Source organism: Poecilia formosa, unplaced genomic scaffold (genome assembly GCF_000485575.1).
Source record: "Poecilia formosa unplaced genomic scaffold, Poecilia_formosa-5.1.2 Scaffold364, whole genome shotgun sequence".
NCBI lineage: Eukaryota > Metazoa > Chordata > Actinopteri > Cyprinodontiformes > Poeciliidae > Poecilia > Poecilia formosa.
Window position 1 is genome coordinate 193244 of NW_006800303.1, and position 23681 is coordinate 216924.

Genomic DNA, 23681 nt, shown 5'->3' on the forward strand with positions numbered 1-23681 from the left:
AAAAAAAATAAAAAAGTTCTTAAAGTTCTGGTTCACAATATTTCCTAAAACCAGTATGGGTTTTTTAGGTATTTTAGGATGCCTTTACTGTATGATCGCCTCTTAAATTTTCCATTTATTTATTTATTTATTTAGCATAATACTGACCTTATTCTTGTGATTATGTTACCGTACAATTACTATGTTATCATTTTAAAAAGCATTGAAACAAAAGAGGCTAAGTCTTAGGGTTAAATAGATTTAACTGTTCCACTGTGCAGCCCCTTTTTTACTGTTGTTTTTTAATCGAAGAAGCAATAAAATAGAATATGTACTTTCATATTGCCAAATGGCCATTAATAAGTAAAAAATTATGTTGTGCTAAATCTGTAAATGTTTACAAGACATAAAACATTGTAACATCGTCTATACTGATTGGTTGGACTCAAAGTGTTAAGTTTTATGCAGAAAATCCTAAGAAAAACAAACAAACAAAAAATACAAATGAAAAGAAATCACAATGTATTACTTTAAACTTTAAAACTAAGCTTTTAAACTATGACTTTCTTTTAGTAAAAAAAACAAAACATAACTGAGGTCTTTTTTTAAAATAAAGGATGATCAAACATAAAATTTATTCAGTAACATAGTCCAAACATCAGAGAGTTGTGTATTTTTGGTTAATTTCAGTTTATCTTTGCCTCCTCCAGTTTGTATTCACTCAGTGGATTGGTTTAATTTTCTAACCTGCTGATCAAACAGAGAGTTGATTTTTGTTCTCTTGAATAATGGTAAGAACAGATTTTAGTTAATGTAAATGTTTTTTTTTTTGTTGGTTTTTTTTAATTCTTTGTACTTTAGAGGTTGCTACTTGCCACAGGCTTGTTTTTTTTCTGTAAAGATCAGTTTTTAATGCTGACATTTTTATGTTGGCATATGTCTCCATTTCCACGTTTGAGTCTAAATTCCTTGCTGGAATCCAGGGTCCCTGCTGACTCCCTAGGGTGCTGCAGTGAGACTCCATCCATCTGTCTGGCCTGGACGCCTGGTCCTCCTTAAGCACCAGGAGGTCCGGGCAGATTGTCTGAAGGAATGGCAGAGCTTTCACTGGAGGTCATGACCTTATTCTCTAGCCTTTGCTGCCTTCTGCTCCAGATTTCAGCACTGAAGCCCCCCCTTCTGCCACAAGTCTTAATTTTGGGCTAACTCTGTTACCTCTGGAGGAAGACGGTAGAATGTGGCTCTGTCCCTTTGTTATTCCACAGTATCCATCAGTATGTCGTTTCAGAGGGTGGTTTGGGGGGACGAATTTACCGCAGAGCCTTCTGGACGGCCAGTGGGCTGAAACACAATGAAACATCTGTGATGGGCGGTCCCGACGCAGACGATTGTACTGCCCCGCTAGGCTTCACCCAGTTCCACCCACACAGCTCCTCCTGCTTCCATCAGCTCCACAAAGTTTCAAAGAAACTCTTTGATCCCTTAATTTATTAATTATCAGTGAGAGTGATGTTTGAAGTTTTTAATAATGCCACAAACAAAATGGCACGTCAGAGATTCATTTAACAGCATGAGAATGTATTTATCAGACTAAATAACTTAAGGGAACATTGTTGTTTTTTGTGTCCAGTTTGGACTTTGATTTTATTTGACATGGTTGGTGTTGGTATGGAAAAACAAAAAGGGTTGGAAAATATGAGTATTTTCAGACTTTATTGTGTATCCTTCTTCTTCTTTCCTCCCTCACCCTGTTTAGTGGCATCAGAGTTCAGTCTTCACAGATTCACCTTCTCACAGATTCTTAAAGTGGCAGTATTATTTGTTTTCCAGCTACATAGTGTCATTTGTTGCACAATCAAGTAATTATCATCTCAGGCTGACAAAGTGATCAGTGACAGGAAACTGAAAGCATCTAGCTTTTTTGAGGGCGTTTCAAAGCTGGGATGAAAACATAAGAAATACTCCAAATAATGAATTCTGGAGGGTTTGGTTTACTGCTACACCGAGTTACACAGGCCAGGTTTGAGGGAGTTCAACCCATTTCTCTTTCAGCTGGTATATTGTTATAGATTCTCACTGAATTGCTCCCATACTTCACTTTCATTGTGGCTTGATGAAGAAATATGTTCTACTTTGGATTCTTGTGTCTTATTTTGAATTGTTTGTTTGCTGGTTGTTTTTTTCCTATGTTGTTATTTTATGCTGTGATTAAACTGACAGGATAAGCCCAGCCTGGATGTCTAACAAACTGTACACATATTTTAAATGTTGCCTTTTTATTTAAAAAGAAAAGCTTTTTGAAGAAGTACATTCAGCTCAGATGGAGACTAGTTAACAACTTTGTATCGATTTGAATTGCTACAGTCTGCATTTCGGGGAAAATCATCTTCCAGAAATGGAATTTCCAATGATGTTGACTCATTTACTGGCTGTAGATACACAGTCGGCTCCTGTTGTTGCTGGATCTCACCGATGCTTTTAGTACAGTAGACGACTGTATTTTGCTTGACCATCATTTCAGTATCTCAGGACTTCAGTGGTGAAGATCTCACTAATCATATTTTTCTTGTATTTTGCGTCATTTGGTCTGATTCTACCATCATGTGGGGTAACCTCTCACCTATATATGCATATGTATGTGCATTACAAAATGGATCTGAAACATCTGGACCACTCATTGCCTTTTACTTGACCTGTACATAAAGGACTGACCAGCTCAGCCTTTTTCCATTTGAAGAATAAGAGCAGACCAGATGAAACTTGTCAAGATCCTCATGCATGTCTGTCTCTTAAAGATTAGACTATTGTTAGAAACTTTTATCAGGTTTACCCAGGAAGACGCCTCACACAGCAGAACACAGTAACAAGGTTTTTACAGGTAGAAGTAAGTTCTCACAAATCGCTTCAGTTCAGAAATCTCAGCTCTGGATTCCAGTAAAGAAGAGAGCAGATTATAAGGTAACTTTTGAGCTTTACATCATGTTATAATGATATAAAGCTCGTGTTGCTTTGATTCTTTCTTTCGTTTTTGAGAAATCCATTAATTTCCCATGGCAACCATTAAGCTGTGTTAAACACCTGGTTGGACCTGGCACTGGCTTCAGTTTCCGAGCTTCCGCTTCACAGAACACTCCTCCCTTGCAATCCCTTCAGACTAGCCAGCAGCAATTAGCAAACACCTGGTAGAACTGCAACTCTGCTGAGTTCATTATAGGAGCTACTTCTCAGTGAACGCTGGTAAAAACTTGGCTCCTCTATTAAACTTTTAGCAATGTTGTGGTGATTTCCTGAAGGTGAAGTATCAGAGCAGGATTTTTTTAGAGGCAGAGGCCCAATTTCAAGGCATTAAATTAATTACAAGGTAAAATTTATTTTAAGTCATTTGATATAGGTAGCATTTTTATAACAACTGAAGTTAACATGGTTACTTGATTGTGCTATGAAGTGGCACTCATCACACTGCAACTTTAATCAAGTTTGCAAAACTAAAACAGATTTTTATTTCAGTATCTTTGCTTTTTAATTACATATGTGCTAGCCTGTTACTTTTTATTCATCTGTACAGGACTTTGACTGACTAATTAACTTCCTATATTTCTCATCCTCCCTTCCTTTGACTATGTTCTCTGCAGAAGCTGATTTTTATTTTTTCAATTTTTTTGGGGGGACACTGCTTAATGAGTGATTTTACTTTCTAAGCAGTGGACAGTTCTTTTAACCGAGAGTGAATTCACTCTCAGTTCAACAGTAAAAAAAAAATCAAACCAAATGGCTGAGATTGAAGCAGTGCAAACATCCCTCTAAAAGCTAACTAACCATGTATCTAAACATGTAATATTTGTCAGTATTGTTAAAGTTGAGATTTTATTTTCTCCCGTTGGTGGTCAGCAGTGACTCGAGTGGTAGAGGTTCAATAGAAGTGGTCCTGGAGGTTCCTGGTTCAAATCTGGTTCCTTCCTGCGATAATTATGGGAATAATAATAATTATTAATTATGGGATAATTAATTCAGGAATGGCATCCAGCATAAAACGTCCGCCAAGTTTGTGTGCGCACAGCTGTGGAGTGAGGCTGCTTAGCTGTGACATCCCTGGTGCAGGAGGCGCCAGAAGGACAACAGCAACAACATGTAATGTTCTTGTTCACCTTTGGGCCCTTTAAGATACAAATATGAACTCTTTACTCTAAGTAAACACTATAATTAGCTTTTTTTAATGCTTGTTGCCACCTTAATATTATACACTTTCCAAAGACTGACTGCCATATTTTGTGCTCTGGAATAGTTCAGTGCAAGGGACAGTAGCTTTCTTTCATTTCTTCCAAAACTTACTTTTCTTGAAAGTTTTTTTTTTTAAATTCTGATTTTGGATATTGTGGAGCTGATTGATCTCTCCAAAACGTGCATAATACCATCAGGTATTATTAAATGCATCGGGCCTGTCATCTGCTGGAGGTACTCTGAAGACTGCTGTTTTCAGGCATGCAAGGGAAAAACAATGGACTGTGTCCAAAGATACAGTCGATCGCTTTATTGTGTGGTGTTGGAAACATTCCCTAATCTTGAATGTGAACATAAAAAATGATTTCATTTGAAGATTACAGAAGAAGCTGTAATATACCACAGATGGTTTTCATCATGGGAGAAATGAAGGTGATGGAAGAGTAACACTACCTCAGTGATCTCCCAGGCCATGGACTAAACTGGAGCCTAAAGAGTGGTTATGTGGGAGCTACCACCAGAGAGCAAATTCTCTGATGGTTCGTAGATTTTAGCAAGACCTGAAACATTCTAAAACTCTTCAAAATTTTTGGATAGTGGAAGTTTAAAATGTTAAACATTGGAGATCAGAATGTTCATAGTTATGACAAACCATTTTTCCTGTTTCATGCGTGGCTCACGTCTGTAAAGGTCATATTGTTGTAGAGTTATAGAAGTAGAGCTCTGTTCATACGGAAGGAGGCCTTGGGTCATTGTATCAATCAAAGGTAAAATAAAATGATCAAAACTGAATATTGCTAAAATGTCAGCAGTCCACATTCATTCAGGAAGAAGTGTGTGCAATCTGACCATGGGGCACATTGAGATTTCTAGTTGAGATGTGGAAATTCTGCCTGCTGGCGGGGAAAAGGTGCAGTAACAGAGTGCAGCTCAAATTCTGTAAGAGCTCAGTTTTTAATCGGTCATGTTCATGTGAAATGCTTTCACACTTTGGTCCATTTGCATAATCTGATTGCTAAACCAGTCTGGGAAGCAAAGGTTGTATCAGATGCTTCCAGTCTGCTTCACACAAACACTGGAACTGGTGGACCAAATGGTCTGAAGCCAGATTAGAAGTCTGCCTGTGGCTTTGGGCGGGTTCAGTGGCTTAGTCGATACTGTACAAATGTCTGTTACAGACGGAGGAGGATCTAACAGTACCAGGTTTTCACATGTCTAATCAGTTTTCTAACAAGTTGTTCATGTGTTTGTGTTCACAGGTGAATGTGTTTGTGCTGGGAAAAACCTTCCTCATGCTGGCTAAAGAACTTTGCATCAACGCTCCAGCTATAGGTATTGATTTTCACTTTATCCTCTTCATTTAGCATTCTATAATTTTTTTACAAGGCACTGTAGCTTCAAACTGCTTGATGTCAGAACCACAAACATCAGCCTATGTTACAGAATAGATGGCACAAATTAGACCAGAAATGGGAAGTGGAGGGAAAAAGCTAATAAGAAACTTGTGTTGTTTTCAGGGACTGAATTGTTTGTTCATTTGGATAGTTTAATATGTTTATTTTAATAAATGTATAAAAGGTAGAGCTGTTAACACGTACGATTACTCTAAAAGGTTTAACACGTTAATATTACATGACACTAATTATCCTTCACTGCAATAATATTCTATCACTGTTTCAATAAAATAACTGAGATGAATGAACATTTCATCAATATTCTAATCATCTAATCAGAGATGATCAGGTGTTCTGATTGAGTGATTGATCTTTTCACTAAAATAGGCTGCAGTTTATTCCTCCTTAACCAGGGGGCACCATAACCCCCTTTTTGTCCCCCCAACACAAAGATTTGCATCTGTTTAGAACTTTAACATTTTATTATGAGGTGTGTAAGCATTCTTGGACAGAACACATCAGGTTTTTAACAGCATCAAGCTGCTAACAGTTGAATTGTATTTTACAAAAGACACAAAATGTTTGTGAGGTCGTCCTCTGAAGTGCAAAGCCACCGTTAGTGAAGAGCTTTCCGTCTCTCCCTGTATGTCTACTCAGAACCCTACATTAAGGTCGCTCCTTGTGGAATATTGCTGCTGTAACTGTAAGAACAACATTGTATTAAACTACGTCTTAAAGCAGTCTCTACTCACTCCAGGTTTGATTACATAAGCACAGTATGAGTGTTGGTTTCCACAGCAGATGCAGCCCTTCGACACAAGCAGCAGAGTAAATAACCTTTAATCAGCACTTAAATAAAAAAAAATAATAATAACCTTAAATTAAATAGAATAAAACAGCTCCTGTTGCTTTTAAAATAGTCTCTGGAGGAACTACGTAGGCTAGTTAATGTGACGTTAACAGAATGTCTGAATGCTACATTAGCTTGAAGGCTAGAAGGCAGCGGCAGCAGCTCAGGCGTAGAACACCAGCTCTGGGATCTGCCCTCCCTGCACGCCCGTCCCATTGGTGCTGTCTGAGGAGCACTGGAACTGAAAAGTCACCTTCCCACATTGCACCTCCGTCATGCCCTCCTGACCGAAGTAGCTCAGCTCGTTCCCGTCCAGCACGGCGCTCACTGTGTAGAACGTGTCCTGCTCCACCTGGACGGGATGCTCGAACCATACGGGGAACGTGCTGCTGGAACCGTCCGACACAAACTTGGTGCGGTTCTGAGCCAGGGTCACCCCCTGCCTCTTCAGCTCGATCTTCACGGCATACTCGGCCTTGCCGCCGCTTGACCCGTACAGCCCCAGCCCGGCGATGAAGATCCTCTTGTCCACGGCGAACTGGATGCTGTCGCATCGGCCCCGGTAGCGCCACTGGTTGCTGCGGTAGGCGGACGACTGGAAGCGGTGGCACTTCTGTGGGGACAGGCCCTTCCTCGGCACCAGGGGGAAGTCCAGCGTGGGCTTCTTGGCCGCCGTGTACCACAGGAAGACGTTGTGCGTCTCCTTCAGGGTCAGGATGTCGGACTGCGCTGCTCCGTTGGCGAACTCCTCCACGCTCATGGTGGGTATCCGCACCAGGAACAGTGCCTTGCCCAGGACGTTCCTCTTGTTGCACGTGGTGGGCCCCAGGCCCTGCCTTTTGCATTCCGCCGCAGCCCAGTTCATGACCGCGTCGAACACCACCACCTCATCCGTGTTGAGCGTCTCCCTTTGCAGGATGATTTCCAGCGTCTGCAGGTCAATCTCGCAGAATCCCTCCGAGCGCAGCGCCAGCTCAGCCTGGGCGTCGATGACCTCCCAGCAGCGCTGCGTCAGCTCCGGCTCCTCAAACAGCCGGCTCTGGGAGAGCAGTACACAGGCGTTCTTGGCCTCCAGGCTTGTCTCCAGGAAGGTGACGCAAGCCTTGGCCAAAGCCGGGACGATGTACTTCTTGGCGGCGTACAGAGTGGCCAGCACTGTGTCCGCCTCCAGGTCAATCTCATCGCTGTACAGGTATCTGAGAGCAGAAAAAATATCACGAAATTAAGATTATGTAGGTGCTGAAAGATGCAAATCTTTCAGTGTCTAGTGATTCAATTCCAGCTTTCAACGTCACGATTCAATTCACAAACTATTTTTAATTCGGAAACCAATTTTTCTAATCAAACAATAGTGAAATTCTGTTTAAATCATGTGACTGAGAGGAAAAGAATGTACGCTAGAGATGCACGATATATCGGCACTAACATCGGTATCTCCTCGATAAATAAAACTACACCGATACTAAGCAACTTCCCCTTGGGGTTCAATAAATATATTGTATTTTATTAACCACCGATATTTATTTCCATCTTGTTGCTGTCTGTTTCTGGTCATTTTTTTCTCCAAGGCTGTGAAAACAGTGGCAAAATGTATATAATATCAGTAAATATCGGTTATTGGCCATAACAGCATTATTATCGTGTATCAATATCAATCCCAATTTTCATATTGGTTCGACCCTACTGTAAACAAAAGTAATATTTATTTAAAATGACTGTGTGAGGTTCCATACTCTATTTAATTTCATCAGTTTATGTTTAAACAAAAATAGGCTTGTGCATCAAATTCAGTATTTGGTTAGCTTAGCTATCCGATTTTTTTCTTAAATAAATGAAGTAAATGAATTATAATAGAATAGTAAAGTTGATTCAAGTAATCATGAACTCATTCAGTATAAACAAAGTTAAATATTTGAAGCAGTTATTGCTGGTAATTTTGATCATTGATGAAAACCAGAAATTCAGGGTTTTTCTTTTAATCTAAATATTACTGTACGTCAAACAAGTGAAAAATTATTAATACAGAAATGTGACGGCCTACACTGTCATGAAGAGAATTGCTGACTTTTCAGTTGTCGAGCCTCTCGTATCCCCACAGAGGGTCAGCCAGACAAGATCAAACAAGGAAAAAGCTGATTGTTCACATTCTTGTAAAAGGGATGCTAGAAAATGGTGGCCTGACTGAACTTCCTTAGAGAACGTATGGTGTGTTGCTAAGAGGAAGATGAGACATCTGAGCCAACATCACAGGCGAGTTGAAAGCTGCCATTAGAGCTACCTGGGCTTCCTTACAGCCTCGGCGGTGTCACATTACCTCAATGGCAAACTGATGCAATTATTCATAACAAAAAAAATAAATAAATATTCAAGCCAGACATTATGTGAATATACTTTGTATATGAAATACTTAACTATAGGCCAGATTGTCATGATGATCCTAAGTGATTAAGTTAAAGGAAACTGGACTTCTTCTCTTTTTCCTTGAAGACATTTCACCTCTCATCCAAAATGCCTTTGCCTTTCTTTTGGATGAGAGGTGAAATGTCTTTTAAAAAAAAGAAAAAGAGTCGAGTTTCTTTTTACCTGAGCAATTAGGATCATCAGAATGAGCCAAAATAGAGCCAATTCAAAACTACTTTAACTGTGTATAAAGGGAAATGAAATGTTCTGCTAGCTCACATCACCCAAGTATCTTGAAGGTATTCTACAAAAGATCTGCAGTAGCAGTCAGTATTACATTGAATCCAAACAGGCCTCTGACTGAAGAGTATTGCTGAATGCCAGTCTCATGACAGTAATGCAGTGGTCTGCTAATCCACTGCATTTGCTTTTGCTGCTCCTCTTTAAATGTCTGTCTGACTATATGGTTAGAAAGCCAGGAACAGAGAGACGTTGTAGTCGGGTAGGTGGTTCTTGCCTAGATGTTTGAAATATATAACTCTGTGTTAAGTGTATTTATAAAATTAGTTTCGCTTTTTGAATTATATTACAAAAATGTATTTAAAAGAGTAGAATTATGTGTTTTCCAGGCACATAGTGCCGTTTACAGCACAATCAATTAACTGTTAACTTCAGTTCTTTAAAAACAACAAAAAAAAACATTTCTGTAACAACTGTTTGTCATAGACATTATGATAAACTGCAGCTCTGAGGAGGAGCTTTGTCTCGAAGGTGGAGCTAGGTCCATCCTGGGGTTTTGCAAAGCTGGATGGTTGCCATTGGAGATTAAAGGATTTCTTAAACATGCATGACATAATCAACACCCCAGGTATGTTTTTGATGAGGGAATAACATTATAACATGATGTAAAACTTTTACATGATACTGCCCTTTGAAATACATCAAATTTAAATGTCTTTTTATGCAACTACTTTACAAAAATCAACATCAACAGGTGATACACTATTATTCAAAGCTAAGCGCAAAAAAAAAGCTATGTTACATTAAATGATATAACTTCTGTTAATATGTGTCTGAAGATGGGAAACGATGGTTGAGGATTTCTAAGGAGTGAGGAGAAGCCCAACATTTCCAGAGCGTAATCGCTGCCTCTGCTCTCCACTCCCAGACCTCTGGCGTTTAGCCTCCGCCTAGCTTCGTTCGGATGAGTAATGACGCGCTTTGAAGTGACGCTGACTGCGCTTTGTGATGTGGGCCTCTGATCGGTCATGTGTGGCTTACTTGAGCAGAATTAGAAAAGCAGCAGGTTCCACATCTGGGATATGGATTTCCGACTCCTCCTCGGCCAAATCGCCGTAAAACATGGCGCAGAAGACGGAGCTTCCCACGGCCAGGACGTACTGGGAGGAAAACGGGAGATGCATTCGTCACACCTGGCTTTTTATTATTAAAGGCAACAAAGGAACAGAAATGGCTGTGAATCACACACATGGTTTTACCTTGTGAGCAGGTATTTTCTGTGACGCCCCCAGGGGCCCCACGATGAAGTGAATGTCAGCCATCAGCTCATTGTTAAACATCAAGGCATTCCTGAAAGACCAAGTTTCACAAGTTAGGCCCAGGATTGTATAACACCAGTTGCTCTCATGTTAGATACAGATGCCAGTTAGCCTCACTGTTAAATTATTCACTTTCTGTTTCCAAAGTATGCTTATATTTAAAGCAAAGATCCACCAACCAATCAGATCATTTTTTAAACAGCCAATCGGTGATTGTAGGTTCCAGTATTAAAAAAATGCGATCATTTCTCATTTATTCAATGCATCAAAACTAAGAACTCATTTTCACATTGTTTGGAGAAACCCCACAACTTTCCCACCTGTTGCTTCTGAAAAGGAACAATGTTAAATTATTATTGTTTCAGCAGTAGTTGGATTAATTGTTGCTTTGTTTTACACAAACGCATGTAAAAAAGTAGGGATGCACCAATCTGAAAATTTGGATCAATTTCAACATCCGATATTAATACTGTCGTGATGGCTGATGTGTTATATATACGTATTTTTCTACTCTTTTGACGTGTAAAAGCAACCGTACTGCCTACATTGATTCTCTGTTTTAGCTAAGCATCCCACAAACCTGTGCTGCTTCGCTGTCACATGACCAAACAAATATCACAAGGCTAACCCTCCCTGTCCAGAATCTGATCTGACTACCATCCAAAACAAACTTCATATAAACGCTTCCAAGTTGTTCTGATAACGATCTGTAGTGTTCTTTTGAGCTAGATTGGTAAACGTTGGCAGCCTTTAAGAGTTCAGGCAAGGAGGAATTCACTCAGACTGCTGTTTGCTAGCCACAGTAGTCACTCAGATACTGTGGCTAAGAATTCAAAAGTCTAACTTTTTATTTGCTTTAACATACGAGCAAAACCTTGTTTTAAAACGTCTCTCTTGTAGACACTGCCACATCACCTCTAGTCCCTTAATAAACAAATCTAACATTATTATTAGAGCATAATAAAAACGAGAGTCCTGCTGTTGTCTCTTTATTAAATACTTCAGGGTTCTGCAACCTTTACAATCTAAAGAACCATTTTTACCTCCAGTCCACAAAAACAAAAGATTTAGAGCCACAATTATTACCTGAACTTTTGAATTTATGGTAAATATATATACCTGAAATCTGTTATTTTTAAAGGCCAACCATTTTATTCCCATTTTTAGGTTTTAATACAAAGAAAAACATAACGATTATGGCAACACATAAGATGATGATGTTTGGACATAGTTTGTAGTCTAATAAGAAAAGTAGATGCGCATAAAAAACGACTGGCACTTTGTCATTCTGTTGTGAAAATTAAATGTAACTATTTCAAGCAAAAAAACAAAAACAAAAAAAACAAAAAACAAACTGCATTTATTTTTAAAAAAATCAGACGTTTGCTTATCGTTTTTTTTTTAGACAAAGTTTTTAAGAGCCGTTGTGGACGGACCAAAGAGCCACTTGGCAGGTTGCAGACCTCTGGAGTACTTAAAGAGAAACTTTATTATTACACTGCTTTAAAACTGTAATACTGCTTCAAAAGTAAGGAGCCCAGAGTTGGTTCAGAGCCCAGGTTGAGCAGCGGGTTCTACCTCTCTCTGAGTGTGGGGTGGCTGCATTGCCAGCTGGGTGGATCTACGTTGTTGTTGTTGATGTTCTGCTGGCTGGTCGGAGTGCTGGCCGCGCTGCCGCTGCTCAGGCCGCCGATGTTGCCGCTGCCGCTGTTCGCCAGGCACACCGCCTCCTTAGCCTTCTCCGCATCCGCCACCGTGGTGCCGTTGGCCAGGTTGGTGCTGTTGGGTCCGGCAGCAGAGAACAACTCCGCAGCCATCTTCGTCGTCTTCTCCTCCTTCTGCTGCTTCTTCTTGGTGCTCGACAGGGATAAAGTCAGGATCTCATAACATGCCGGCAGCCTCCCCGGGAGCTTCTTGGACTTTTTCAGTGTTTCTGGAAGCAGTAGCAGATAAGTCAAACACCTCATGATCCGGCCATGATGGAACAAGCTACAGTCTGCCGTTGGCATCGGCACGAACGGCGGATCTCCGTGTTGATGCCCGGTGTACTGGCTCGGTTTTCCGGGACGTGCTGTACTAGTGTGTCCTGAGTGGAGAATTTTGGGATTTTTTTATGCATCTAAAACGTCATCCAGGAATATAAACATCCGTCCAGGTCCGGACTAATGTTCCCCATCCACTTCCATATAAACACTTTAGCTCCTTTTTTTGGCGTTCAGCTCATCCTCACTTCCCTGGAAATTGCCCTCATTTGTTTTCCCTTTTCCAACGAGAGTAATCCGGACAGTCCTGCTTATTCCCCTGCCTTTCCTTTGCAGTAATCCTCACGGATTGTCCTCCGTGTTTTTCCGTGCAGCCGAACACCCAGCCTGCCGGGACGTCACGCCACATCCACGGTCATCCCAAATAAATGGGTATTAGTCTTGAGTTTTGGGTCTCTGCTCTATTTTTACTGCGTTTTTTTTTCTCCGTCCCGATCTCATCTGACGCCCAAGGCTCGATGAGAACCAATCATATCAAGGCATGGCGCTAACGTAAGAACTGCAGAAGTCCCTCCCTCTGCTTCCTCCGCAGAGTGCGTCACTGGTGGCGGGCGGGGTGGGAGGGTTCGGGGGCGGTCGGGTTCTCCTCTGGCGCCTCAGAGAGCTGAAGGACCAGGGGCGGAGGAAGAGGCAGCGCCCCCCGGGGCACACAAACATCCTCCAAGCCCAGCCAGAATTAGATTGTTTCCACTAGTCCTCTCTTTCAGTGGCAGTATTTAGACCAGACTTAGTGGGGGGCCAGGGTGGGGTCATTTTTTTCACAGGGGCACAGAAGAAAAGAATGGAAAATAAAAAAAAAATCCACCCCCTCCCCCAAGTAATTTCAGAAGCATTTTAATCCTACAACTTCCAATATTTATTGTACTCTCTAAACCTTTTGTTTTGTTTAAAAAAAAAAAGGTGAATTAATTGACCACTTAATAGTTTCATGGTCCTGCCCTGTATACTAACAGATGTGCTAGCAAAACATAATTAATTAATAATTAAAAATTAAAACAAGGAATAATACAATTTAGAATGGGAAATATTTCAATTCTTTATGAAATTTGTTAACTCTAAACATGCAAATATTAGCTGGTGGGTGGGTCTCACATGGGAATTTGAGCGAACCTCCGACCAACAAACAGGTTATAATGCTCCAGGTAGTGAAGCATTAATCATCAGTCAATATTAAGGCAAAGAAGATGTGGAAAAATTTAACAAGTCATACATCAGATCCATGAAGTTATTTGCAGGAAACCACCTTCAACAATCACATACCCCCATCCATCCAGTACATCATGGATTGCAAGTTTAGAGATTTTTAGTTTTGAATTAAGGGCCCAATGTTGTCTTGAGTACATTGCAAGTTTTATGCTCATCTTGGGTTTGATTGAAAGGGGCAATTCAAGTTCTCTTTTTTTAGAGGCATTAAGATAATGTCTGGGTAAAATTTGTTCCAGAGGAAGGGCTTGTGCATTAGGGTAAACTGGTGTCTTTTTTTATTTATTTATTTTTTAATCTCTGCCTGGTTTTTAAGTTAGACTTTCCAGTAAAACTTGGAGCAGTGGCGCAGACATAGCATTATTACATGATGATGATGATGATGAGGAGGAGGAACAAATCAGCCTCAATCTTATTACCAGCTGACTAACACAGCTTTCCACTGCACTCCTTTGTAAGAAAAGACGTTAAATTCAAACATATTTATGTCCGCTGTCATAGCTCGGCGAGATAAAATACTACTTCTGGCCAGAGGAAAAAAAACATTGCTTCTCATTTTAGTTTCTCATTAAAATTGTGATTGCTGCATAACTTTCAGAGGCAGAAGGTAAAAAGAGCCCACAAGCAAATTAACCAGCAGCCATGCTATTAGCTATAAAATAGAAAGTTAAAATTTTTATTAATCTTATATTTTTCTACTTTGACATGGCACAGTTGATATCCACTTTAAAGATATCTTTATCCAGAGCAGCTGTTCTCAAAGTAGAGTAACAAAAAAATCCCCTCTAGATTTTTTCTTTTAATGTATCACACTTGCATAATTCATATATTAAAAAAAATCTATAAAGAGAGACATGATCTGAATACACTTGTAGTTTTTTTTTCACATTGCACTCTTAACAGATTTATTTAAGATATGTGATATCTTGAGGCAAAAGTAAAATGACCTAAATATCCTCAAGAGGCCCCAATTAATCGGATTAATAAATCAATCAAGTTTATTTGTATTGCACATTTCAGCAATAAGGCAGTTCAAAGTGCTTTGCGTCATGAAACATAAAAATGTCATACAGTTACTAATTGTGAAATCAGTAACAAACATTACATTTTGTCAAGTGCCATCATCACAATCGGTACGCATCAAATATTTTAGTCAATGTTCCAGTGATAATGGTTCAAAGGCAACTCTAAACAGGTGAGTGTTTAGCCTTTGAGTTTTTATTTATTTATTTATTTATTTATTTTTTTTTTGGAACTCAGTGTTTCAGCTGTTTTTCAGTTTTCTGGAAGTTTGTTCCAGATTTGTGGTCCATAGAAGCTGAATGCTGCTCGAGGAATTTCCTCTAGGCAAATTCCTCTAATTTGCCTAGAGGAAATTTAATTTTGGAGGATCTCCAATAATTCACTGAATTGTTACAACCCTAAAATTAATTTGAATCCTGATATGTCAAGAGTGGCAAACTATACGTCTTTTTTGTGTGCAAAATCTGCAGAAATATTTATGAGGGTATTAGAATCTTTCAAAGTCCCAATTGAAAAAAAAGTTTTTTGTTTTTTTTCTTTTTTCCTACCCAGACCCATGCCTTTATATACCCCGTTTCACCCAAATGCTGGAATTTGGCGAGAAGAGCCACGAGGTCTCCATGACAGCACTGCGACTGGTTCAGCGGATGAAGAGGGACTGGATGCACACGGGAAGGCGGCCATCTGGACTCTGTGGAGCAGGTAACCACATGAGGCAGCGATAGAGAAGTACACTCTTTGCTGTGGAAAAGGTCATTCCCCCCCCCCTCCAGCAGAGTACTTTATGTAGCAGCAGAAGCTGAAACATTTACAGAAGGAACGTAATTACTGCTCTGCTCTTAGTTCTCCAACAACAAAGTTGTCTTTAATGAGCTGCTTAAACCACAGGTCACCAGACGGCTTTGCGGAGGCCAGCAGTGTTCCTGATAGAAGAGACTCTCTCACTCCAGCAGAGATTTGTTAGTCATTTTTACTGCTGATTTCATCCATTAAACACCTCTTAGTGGCACTGACTGGATCAACACACACAGTGTGTGCCAGCATAAGATGCTACCGGTTTGAGCAGCGTTTTCCTGAAGTAAGCAGCTCTTCTGATACCAGGGTTATTGTGTGGTCTGCCAAGGCAATGAAACTAGATTTTTCAGTGTAATTAGTAAATGTATTCATCTCTCTGTTCACCAATTCATGCTTTTGTCAACCTTTCTATTCAGCATCCATCTATTTACTCTTTGTTCAACTATTGTTCATCTATTATTCTGCCGATTTTCATCTTACATTTGTCCATTTTTCATCTGTTTATCAGTTTCTGATTTGTGCAGGTTCCATATTTGATTATTAAAATATCACATAGAATTGTGTGGTGATATTTTGTACTTAATCCTGTTTATGGGTAAGAGGTATAAAAACACTAGAATTTTCAGACTGACAAAGTGAAATTTTGTCATGAAAAATGTCTGGAAATCTCCATGTTACTGTGCATCCTAAAGCTGCTGTCACATGGTTTCCTATGTTGTCGTATTTGCTGGCGGGTTCAAAAGCAACTGTTGCATTGTGGATTCCATGCCTCGGTTTTGTGTGTTGGTTTTGATGAGCTGCTACGGTAAAACTAAACGGGAAAAACAAAGCAGTTTGCCTCCAAGTGGTCAATTAAATGTTAGCTGAATTCAAACAGTAAATTAAGAAGTTTCACTTTCACTCTTAGCCATTCCCAGAGGTCAGTTGTGTATGCAGAGGTTTTAAATGCATTGTAACACAATGTGACGGCAGCAAATCTCTCTTCATTGATAACTGCAACTTACAAAGCAACTGTCTTTGTTCATGAAGCAGGAAAAACTCTTTGACGGTAAGTTTTGATTCACACGATTAACTGGAACCGCAAAACCATGTTGCCATCCAAATGATCAACCAGAACATATCATGCCAGGACTCGTATAAAACCATTGTGGACTGGGTCATGTTCAGAGGCTATTGTTTCTTAAAGCGGTAGTATCATGTAAAATCAACGTTTTTGGGTTTTACATCATGTCATACACTGTTATTCCCTCATCAAAAACATACCTGGAGTGTTGCTTTGACTCTTTCATCCATGTTTTAGAAATCCTTTAATCTCCCGTGGCAACTATTTAGCTGTGCAAAATTCACCTTCGAGGTGCAGCTCCTCCTCTGAGCTGCAGTTTCCAAGATTCCACCTTACAGAGCAGTCCAACACACCCACACTGCGACTGCGCCAGTCAGCTCCTTCAGACTAGCCAGCAGAAATTAGCACCTGGTGGAACTGCACATCCGCTGAGCTCATTATACAAACTATTTCTCAGTGCAATGCATGTAAAACATTGTTAAAGGGTTAACTGAGGAGCTGAGGATAACTTCCTGAAGGCAGGAGCCTCTTGAAAGAGACAGAGGCCCAATTTCAAGGCGTAATATAAAAATGTTTTTAAAGTGTTAATTTAGATATATAGTATTTCTAGTTAACATAATTTAATGAAAAACGTACGATACTGCCCCTTTAAGGCTTAATGCAGCCTGAGCTTCCTGTCCTTGAGACCTTTACTGGATGGTTAGCTGTCTGAAATTTAGGGTCCTTCTTTGGAATTTGCTTTGTTTTTCAAGGATAGTTTCATAACTTTCATACAACTCGTGTGACTCGGGAGGCAGAGTGGAGTCTCCAGGTTGTTTGTCACCATCAGTGGTAAATAATACCAGGTATGTGCTGCTGAAACATTGTAACTTACTACAAGGTAAACCTGCCTTCCATTTCTCTTCTTCTCTTCTTCCCTGGTTATTGAGCGTTCCGGTAAACTGTGCTTTAGTTCCTCCCTTCTTGCTGAGTCAGAGCAACTCTCCACCACCTCCTCTCTGTGGGGGCTTTCTCCTAACGTCCTCCCTCATCAGGTTTCCATAGTCAGGGCGACTCCTCACCTCCTTACCTCAAACTCTCTCATCTGCCTAATTGTCTCTCTGCATGGTTCTTTCAAACAGTCACCCCCCAGCAACCCAATGGTGGGTGTTGAATAAACTTCTTGGTGGCCTGATGTACCAATAGATTTCCCTTCCCCGTATAAGGATTCAAATGAACAGTAGGAAAAATGACTAAAATTTCACAATATATTTTTCAAACAGCAAAACAATATGAAATGTTAAATCAGTTAAAAGTACAAGGTCTGTTTGTCAACAGCTAGCAGAATTGGACTCAAAACTTGTGGAAAAATACCAAACCAATGTATGATTCTCAGGGGTGTCACTAGATTTTTAGGACAAGGGGGGCTTAGCCCCAAGAAGATGAACAGAATGTGAGAAAGAAAGTGAGTAGAAAGTTTTTCAAACAACAACAAAAATGTACAAGTTCCACTTTTAAAAATGTGTTCATGGTTATAGAACCTTCTTCTACTACAAAAAGTGACCGTAAACAGTTAATCATTATAATATAAATGGGTTTTTGCAAGCTTTGCTAAAGTAATTATAATTTCATGTGGCTCTACACCTGAAATTGTTAGGTACCCTTTAAGAGCATTTGTGCAAAATTTCATGCTGCTGTCACCTTCAGACAGATTTATGACCACATATGAGTAAAAAAATGTTAGTTTATATGATTATTTATTTAAGCTCATATTCTAGCAACATTACATTAAATTTGTTGCCAGATTTTTTAAAAAAAAGTGATGAGAGAAAAACAACCAAATTATTTAAGGGAGTATGAGAATATTTTATGGAGGCTTCAGTCCCTCTAAAATAGCCTTATTATCGCCACTGATGATTATCTAGATCAGGGGTCACCAACTCCAGTCCTCGCGGGCTACCATCCTGTAACTTTTAGATGCGTCTCTGCTCAAACACACCTGGATCAAATAAACTGCTTGTTTCCAGCCTATTGCAGAGAGGAATGAATGCTGGTGAGGGAATGCAGACAATTTGGAGCAGAGGTGAATCTAAAAGTTGCAGGATGGTAGCCCTCGAGGACTGGAGTTGGTGACCCCTGATCTAGATGTATAACTGTAAACAGACTATGTTCTATTAAAACTGAAGAGAATGAACTAATGACACCAGAAACAACTGAAACACTCTGGAAACTATCACGGCTACAAACATAAAACTAACCAAGGAATTGAAGAAACAAGAAGCTGCTCAGCAAAATCACAGAAGTCGTAGCAACATTTATCATATGAGCATTAGCATTATGCTAACCAGAGCAACAGAAGCATCAAATAAACCACAGCAACTTTCTTAACTCATAATCATCAAAGAACTGATACCAGCTGATGAACAGAAAAAGTAAGCAGCGGAAAAGAGCAGATCAATATGGAAGCTAAAGCTAATAAAACACGCTGAAGAACATGAGTTGTAGCTCACAAGCCATCTGTAAAATCCTCTGCATTGTCATTCAAGGAGGAGAATTTGGTGCAAGCATTCCCTAGACTGCAGTATTCGCCATATGAACTTTATCACCATAGTGACACAAAACATATTGACAAATCAAGGGCAAAATTCTGAGCGCTCAAAGACATTAAATTAAACAATACTGATTGGCTAAATGGCTATTATTTTTACCGTAGCACCCACACATGAATGTCTATTTTGCTTCATTCCGTAGCATCTCAGAGGTATCTGATGGGATTCTGTCAGACTGTTGAATTATTTTATTGAGTGAAAGTCAGTTGGCAGAAATTCTGTGTAAATAACACACCCACACACTTAGTCATGTTTATAGATCATTTTTAGATACCCGACCCCATCCACATCAGGGAGGACGATGCCACAGCGCCCCCTATGAACTAACCGCTACTGCAGTCGCCACCCCACACTCTTAAGTAATAATCCACCAGCCTATAATATATTTCTATTAGCTTATTTCTGCTGCAACTCGGATCAGATCTCCTCCTTTCCAGTCCTCCTGGAAACTCGTTGACCAGATCCAGAAAAAAAAAAATCATAAATCATTGTTTTTTCAATAAACCATTTGAACCTTTTTTTTCACCATGGCTGATTTGCTCCAGTCACAACAAACTTCAACATTACAACATCTTGATATGTCAACTGTTTGATGTTAATGTTTCTTGCTGCATTTAGTTCAGTTTATTTTGTGTGTACAGTAACACACTTTATCATTGAGGCATGAAAAATAACACAGTCAAGTTTAAATTGAAATGTCGTCAGAAGACATGATGTGTTGTTCCATAATCACACATTGAGGTCTTTAACATGACAAACAGGATCAGTGACAAACGGCAGCTCTGCCAGAGTCTAGCACGAGCCAGAAACATTTGCTTTGCCTTGGATGTGGACAGAGGAACTGGACACATGAGAGCTGAAATGAAGCTTCCTGAAGGCCAATGATTTACCGCTGATTGATTGGTTGCAGGCACAATTAATTAAAGAAATCATCTGTTTCATTTTTGGCTTCATTCTGCAGTTGATCCCTTAGTATACTAAATATCTTGATTGTTGTTTCTCCTGCTGTATATTTAGCAATCACGAGGAAGCAGTAGACAAGTAGAAATCTTTCGCGCGTGTGTGTATTTGGAAATATAACTCCATTGGTAGTTTTATGTGGCTGTAATAAACAAGATATAGAGGTTGGAAACTAGCACAGACCACATGTCTGGAGTGTGTCTCTTCCCCTCCAAGCTTTAGGTTTGGACTTAGAAATTTGTCTAAGTTTCATGACTCTTGTGAGGCACAAACTCGCCAGTGGACAGGAGCATTCCACCATTCCCATCCCAGCCAAGAGTGCCTCCCACTGGGCACTTCAAGCCAGCAGTCCTCCTCTTTGGGCTGGAGGTCTAGAGTTTAAAATTTTCCAAGCATAAAAACATTTTTGCAAAATTGAGGAAGTTATTTCAAATTTTGCCGTGTCCATCTGAATTTTTTTCATGCAATACTTTAAAATGCGCATAAAAAAAAAACATTAATGGAAACATGGCTAACAATGACCTGGCTGAAAACTCACGCCGAGTTCATGGTATGTTTTTTAGTTGCTGACATTCTGACAGTATTCTAGGAAACCAGTTTTAAAACTATTGTACACAGGAAAGGCATAATGCAAAGTCATGCACAAAATGCCTTTATCAGCCGTGGCTTTAGTATTACAGAAAAATATCGCAAACGATGCAGTGCAAAGAAAACTAGTGTTTAATGACTGAGAGGATTTTCTGGCTCATGATGACGATTGGCTTTAGGTTTTAGCGGTAATGGTTTTAGAACTGTGTTCAGAGATAAAGTTGGATTTGAAACGCCGTATGATGAGCTGTGCTGGGTTTCAAGTAAATGAGGGAACTGGAAGAGGGAGCACATTTTTACTTACTCACCACAAGATGAATATGTTTATGGTACCAAAACCATCTTCATTCTGTAATTGCGGCACTTATATGGGGTGTGTAAATGCAACTGACGTTGTGGTGAGATGGCCCGTTTTAACAAGAGATTCTGTCTTTCTGCTAAACAGTCTGGGAACAAACTGCAAGCTGGCACAAATTAAGATGGGTGACCTGCCCCTGAAGCATATTGTGCCCTCTAAAATGTCACCTTGAACTCATGTTACAATTAGTATTCAGTGTTTCAAGCTACAGCTGCATTGTCGACAATTTTATGGCAAATTTGTGATTTTTTTTTTTATAACATCTTTCCCTGCCAAGGATTTACTTTATTTACTTATTTATTTATTTATTTATTTATTTACTTTACTTTATTTGGATTTTTATTTAAAGGATATATTTTTAAAGAATGTAAAAAATGACCTGACCTCCAGTAGTGTTTGCATCACAGTTAGCATGCTATCTGTGTGGTGGAAGGCTATAATGGCTGGTCAGTGGTACACTATTCATTTTAGCTAACTTGAGCTATTTAAAACAACTCAGACTGAAAAACTTTATATGAGTGGGATAAAATGCTGCATTAACTGATATTAACATTCTGTCAGAGTTGTTTCATTGCACTTTGATCAACCGAACAGTGACTGTGTTCCTGTGTGGTTAGCCTAGTTGTATCTGCTAGCTTAATAATTCCCACATCAACAACTCTATAGTTCTGCCATGGATGGAGTCATCTTTTGATTTTGTTCCAGTCAGCTGTGCAACAGCATTATAGATGGTATGTTGGTATGTTTCATGGTTGTTTGAAAATTATGCTAGATTTTTTTAGCTGCCAACTATTTAAGGAGTAGCTGGAACAGAATAGAACAGAAATACCTTTATTATCCCACTTTGGAGAAATCTGAGTGTAATACCAGTGAAGTGACAAGGCATGAAGGCATGTTAAGACAAAGTATTAAAAACATACAAAATTAAGAATAATATGTAAAGGCTGAGTTACAACATAATGTACTGTGCAGTTATCAAAAGTAGCATAGTCTGATCCAAAGAAATGTGCAATTAAGATAATTATTTTTAAATGTACAAAATGTGCAGGAGTATTTTTCCATTTTAAAAAGACCATTTACAACACATGACAAATGTATAGCTTCTCGTGAGCTTACAGTGATGCAACACCTATTGTGTTACATGTAAAGGTATTTCCAGTGATATGTTCTGAGGACATCACCTCAAAAATCCAAACTAATGTTCTAACTCTGAAGTTGTCTAAGGGCTGTCCACTTTTCCAAATGGAGGATAAAAACATAAAAGGAGAGGGGAAATAATAAAACATTATAACTTTGCTTTACTTTGTTCAGCATTCTTTCTGCTGAAAGTCCCGCTGTCCTGCAGTGATGCTTAAAATAGCTAGCTTTAATTCTGTCTCCCTCACTGCAGAGTTCAAATAGGGGTTATTGTTACTGCAATGCTGGCAGTGCTTATTGCATTTTCTGATCTGGGTAAAAATAAAAAAAATTCTGACCAAACAATCAAAAAGCTGAAAATCATCTGATTCAATACCAATTTCTTGTATCTCTACTTCATATCTGTAAGTTTTTTGCAGGGTAAACTACAGATTCAGTTTGTTTGTTTTTTAAGTCTCTGTTCACACTCAAGTCAAAGAAGACATATGTAAAGTTTTAAACACATGAGCTTCAACTATTCCCCTATGTACTACTTCATTCACTTACAGTATAACAATAACTGATGACTCAGATTTGGCACTTCAAATATAATTAAGTTTTTCTGCAGATAATTTCAGGAGCATCTAAACCTCTCATTTGGAGAAGTTCCTCTTCTTCCCTTGTGTTGACAGGATTGTTAATTGTGTGCAGATAACCACAGGCATTTTGACATCTTTTTCTTATTTATATTGAGGTATGTCAAGTAGGGAGTCTAGCATTCCCTAGCAGGGAATGCTATACACGAACAATGTCCATAGATTTATATGCATGCACATTTCTAAAAATGTAGATTGTTTTTGCTGTTTTCTTCTAAGCATCCATGTTTAAGTTGGACTCCATGTAACTCTACATCTTTACCTTCTTTACCTCTGACACGTTAAAATCACAATTTTTCCTTTCTTCCCCCACTCCCTGCATGTTTACACACAAGTTTGAATGTTCTGTCTTTTCTGTTTCTCGGCTGCGCTGCCTCAATAATTAATTGGTTATCATAAATCATTGAGGGAAAAACACTGAGGCTCAAAGAGCAGTAATCTGTTTCTAAAATGATCAGCAGAAGCATTCCTGTGCTCCTTTTGCTCACAGATGAGTCCTTAAATCACAAAATCTGTCTATAATGATGAGTCGTAGGATAACGGCTTGAGAAAAGGAATAGAACAGTGGAGACACTTAGAAAGAAAAGAAAATGTCTTTGGCTTTGTGTGGTTTCTAACTGAAGCCGTCCTTTCGCTCCTAAAAGCTGCTAGAAGTGTGCTGCATATGGAAGAAGATTGGTGCATACATCTTTTAACAGCCTCTTGAGCGCTGTAAGCCTAATGACAGTTATGTAACTGTTCCCCCTCAAGCCTTGCATGGCCGCTCGTTGCATAATGTTAGTGTTATTTCTTTTATGCAGCAATGATTTTGTGTGGGGGCTGACTGTTGGTTCAGTGCCATAAGGTGCCTCCCATCTTGTTAGTTATTTTTAAGGTGTACAAAAAGAAA

The 23681-nt window shown here is 39.4% G+C and overlaps 2 protein-coding genes across 2 annotated transcripts in view; one reads left to right on the plus strand and one right to left on the minus strand.

Annotated features, from left to right (window-relative positions):
* LOC103153833 (transcription factor IIIB 90 kDa subunit-like) overlaps window positions 1–23681 on the plus strand; it is a 67595-nt gene that overhangs the window by 17800 nt on the left and 26114 nt on the right. Inside the window, exons 6-7 of the mRNA XM_007574898.2 lie at window positions 5457–5529; window positions 15221–15370. Coding sequence (XP_007574960.1) covers window positions 5457–5529; window positions 15221–15370 — 223 coding nt within the window. The remainder of the gene's footprint in view (window positions 1–5456; window positions 5530–15220; window positions 15371–23681) is intronic.
* On the minus strand, window positions 6056–12930 carry LOC103153832 (BTB/POZ domain-containing protein 6-B-like). The gene is made up of 4 exons (XM_007574897.2): window positions 11979–12930; window positions 10341–10431; window positions 10123–10241; window positions 6056–7637 (listed from the first exon to the last, which is right to left on the minus strand). Exons 1-4 carry the CDS (start codon window positions 12407–12409, stop codon window positions 6605–6607), a joined length of 1674 nt encoding a protein of 557 aa, XP_007574959.1. The 5' UTR covers window positions 12410–12930; the 3' UTR covers window positions 6056–6604.